Below are 2,317 nucleotides of genomic sequence, written 5' to 3' on the forward strand. Positions count from 1 at the left end.
CCCCCCTAACTCCCTCCCTCCCTACCTCAACCACTGATCCACACACCCCACATGGAAATGGTGCTTCCCGGGGCACTGCAACAAGCGCAGCGCCTCCCCCTCCTCGTACTCGGCAAGGCAGATGGCGCACGTGCCCGCCTCTGCCCCGTCGAACATCCCCACCCCGAACTTCACCACGGGCAGGGCGTTGATTTCCGCCGAAGAAGCCCCCCGGGAGGCCCGATCCTGGGCTTGGAGTTGGATGGCGAGGCGGAGGAAACAGGGCATGCAGAAACAGGCGAAGGGGACGAAGAGAAGGGCCAACAAGACGGGGAAGAGCATCGTCACGTAGGTCATGACAATGATGCCCAGCGACACGTAAAAGATACCCGGACTCGTGAACCGGCAGTAACGACTCCCAAAGACCCACGCATTCCCCAACGTGAACCAGATCAAGGCAAAAATGTCCAGTATTTCGCGCGCTTTTTCCACCAGCACGGACGGCCCTTGCCCTCCCTCGTCGGGGTGGGGTCTGCCGGCACTGGTCCCCCCGCGAGTCCTGGGGCCTGCCTCCGCATCCACGTTCGCTGTAGCCCTACCTGCTCGCCGGTCCTGGGAGGCTCGTCGCCGTCGTCCTCGCCCTTCCTCTGGTGCGGCCCCTTCCTCCCCTCTTTCCTCCCCTCCCCGTCTTTGCCGTCTCTCCCCCCGCGCAGACCCCCTTTCCGCGCTGAGCCCGGCATCACGCACGGTGGGAGGCCCTTCCGGATGGATCCGTACGACGAGGGCGTCGCGGGGAGGGGTAGGAGGACGGGCTGGGGTAGGGGGCCGTGGGCCCGCAGGACTCCTGTCGGTTGCCTGCGCCTGGGTCATTGGGGGCATGAAGAGAAGTAAAGGGCGCATGTGCGCCCAGGCAGCATTGGACATCTTGAGGGCGACGCTTGAAAGGGCAAGGCGGAGGACGACCCGGCAGGTGCTGACAATCAACCACAGGTTCAGTTTTTGATCGCATGACCGACCTCGCTCCGCTATCAGCACGAGCACGGCCGCCACTATTTGCGTGATATGCCAGGTGGCTGTCAATGCCGACGTCCATTGGCCCGTGCGAATGCTACCCAGTCCATGGAGGATGGAGGAGGGAGACAGGCCCCCATCCATCCGCGCTGCAGGGATGAAGAAACTAGCCAAATCGCAGTACGAGATTTAACCTCCTGGCCTCCCTCTGACGCTCCTGGTTGTCCCTTTGGGCCGCCTCTATCTGTGAGCGTCTGGGCATGTGCATTGTTATTTTCGTCAGTATAAGCAGTCTTATGAGAATTACAGGCTTGAGCCAGATAATCGTGTGGCAGGATGCCGCGAGAAAGTGAAAGGAGACCAGAAATATGACGTGCAAGGGAGAGCCTTGGAGGCCTTCACCCACGTCTGTACAGCCCAATATGAGAAGCGCAGTGATCTAGACGTGCTAGAACGCCAACAATACTCTATCTCTTGTTATGCGCGTATACTTTGATGCACACGATCCCGTCAAGGTAGTGGTCTCGGTCCACTGCGCAGAAACCCTGTAACCCTTTCGGGGATACGAAAGTATATCTAATGACGGTATTATCAGATCCTTTAAAGGCCAATGCAACGCATCGCGTTCCCCCTGTGCCACTTTGCAATTCGGGAGACGTTGTAACACCCAAGCAGTTCGTGGTCACGGCTAGAAGAAGGCTGTAAGTGAAGCCACTTCGTCTTCAGCTTGAAGCACAAGAAAGGCCACATCATCATGTTCTCATCGTCTCACCCTCTTTGCCAAAGACATTTGTGCGCTTACCACCTGGCACGCCACCCGTTACGAATGAGAACGGTGGATCTACACGTGCAGAGGCTACACATGTATCCTTAGTGGGAGCATTTGCGTGCTTGTGGCCGCGTCAAAGCGTCGCGTGTCGTGCTAGCTTTCTCTTTCGACCCAGAGCCTCGCCCACTGCCGCTCGATCACGGAGGCCTTCCCCCCCCCCCATGTCCGTGTCCACTACAGTCGACATACCCCTGTCCTCTCCTCCTCCCTTTCCCTTAAAACAGGGAATTGAAGCATACGTGCCTAAGAAGTGGGGCCGGGAGCGTTTCTCATTACCGCAATTCAACGCGCTTCGGCCCTCGGAGAGGACTCTGGACGATCAGGCCATCCGTTAGCGAGAGGCTTCCCCTTCGACGCTAAGCAGGGGATAATACAGCCATCAGTCAAGCTTTCGTTGTGCACAGAGCCCAACCACACGCTTCTTATTCAAAGGTTGGGTCGAAATTGTGCCTTGTGTCTGCGCATTGCTTAAGTCCTTCTATCCGTCGCCGGCGTCGT

General features: G+C 58.4%; 1 protein-coding gene across 1 annotated transcript; it reads right to left on the reverse strand.

Annotated features, from left to right (window-relative positions):
* Nucleotides 1–48: 48 nt before the first annotated feature.
* NGA_0236500 (ring u-box domain-containing protein) lies at nt 49–1,258 on the reverse strand (the record flags this gene model as incomplete). The annotated part of the gene is made up of 2 exons (XM_005854522.1): nt 49–952; nt 1,185–1,258. Coding segments are annotated over 2 exons (978 nt in total), but the record flags the coding sequence as incomplete, so codon positions are not given.
* Nucleotides 1,259–2,317: the final 1,059 nt, after the last annotated feature.

This window comes from Nannochloropsis gaditana, assembly GCF_000240725.1.
Source record: "Nannochloropsis gaditana CCMP526 unplaced genomic scaffold scaffold474, whole genome shotgun sequence".
NCBI classification, from domain to species: Eukaryota; class Eustigmatophyceae; order Eustigmatales; family Monodopsidaceae; genus Microchloropsis; species Microchloropsis gaditana.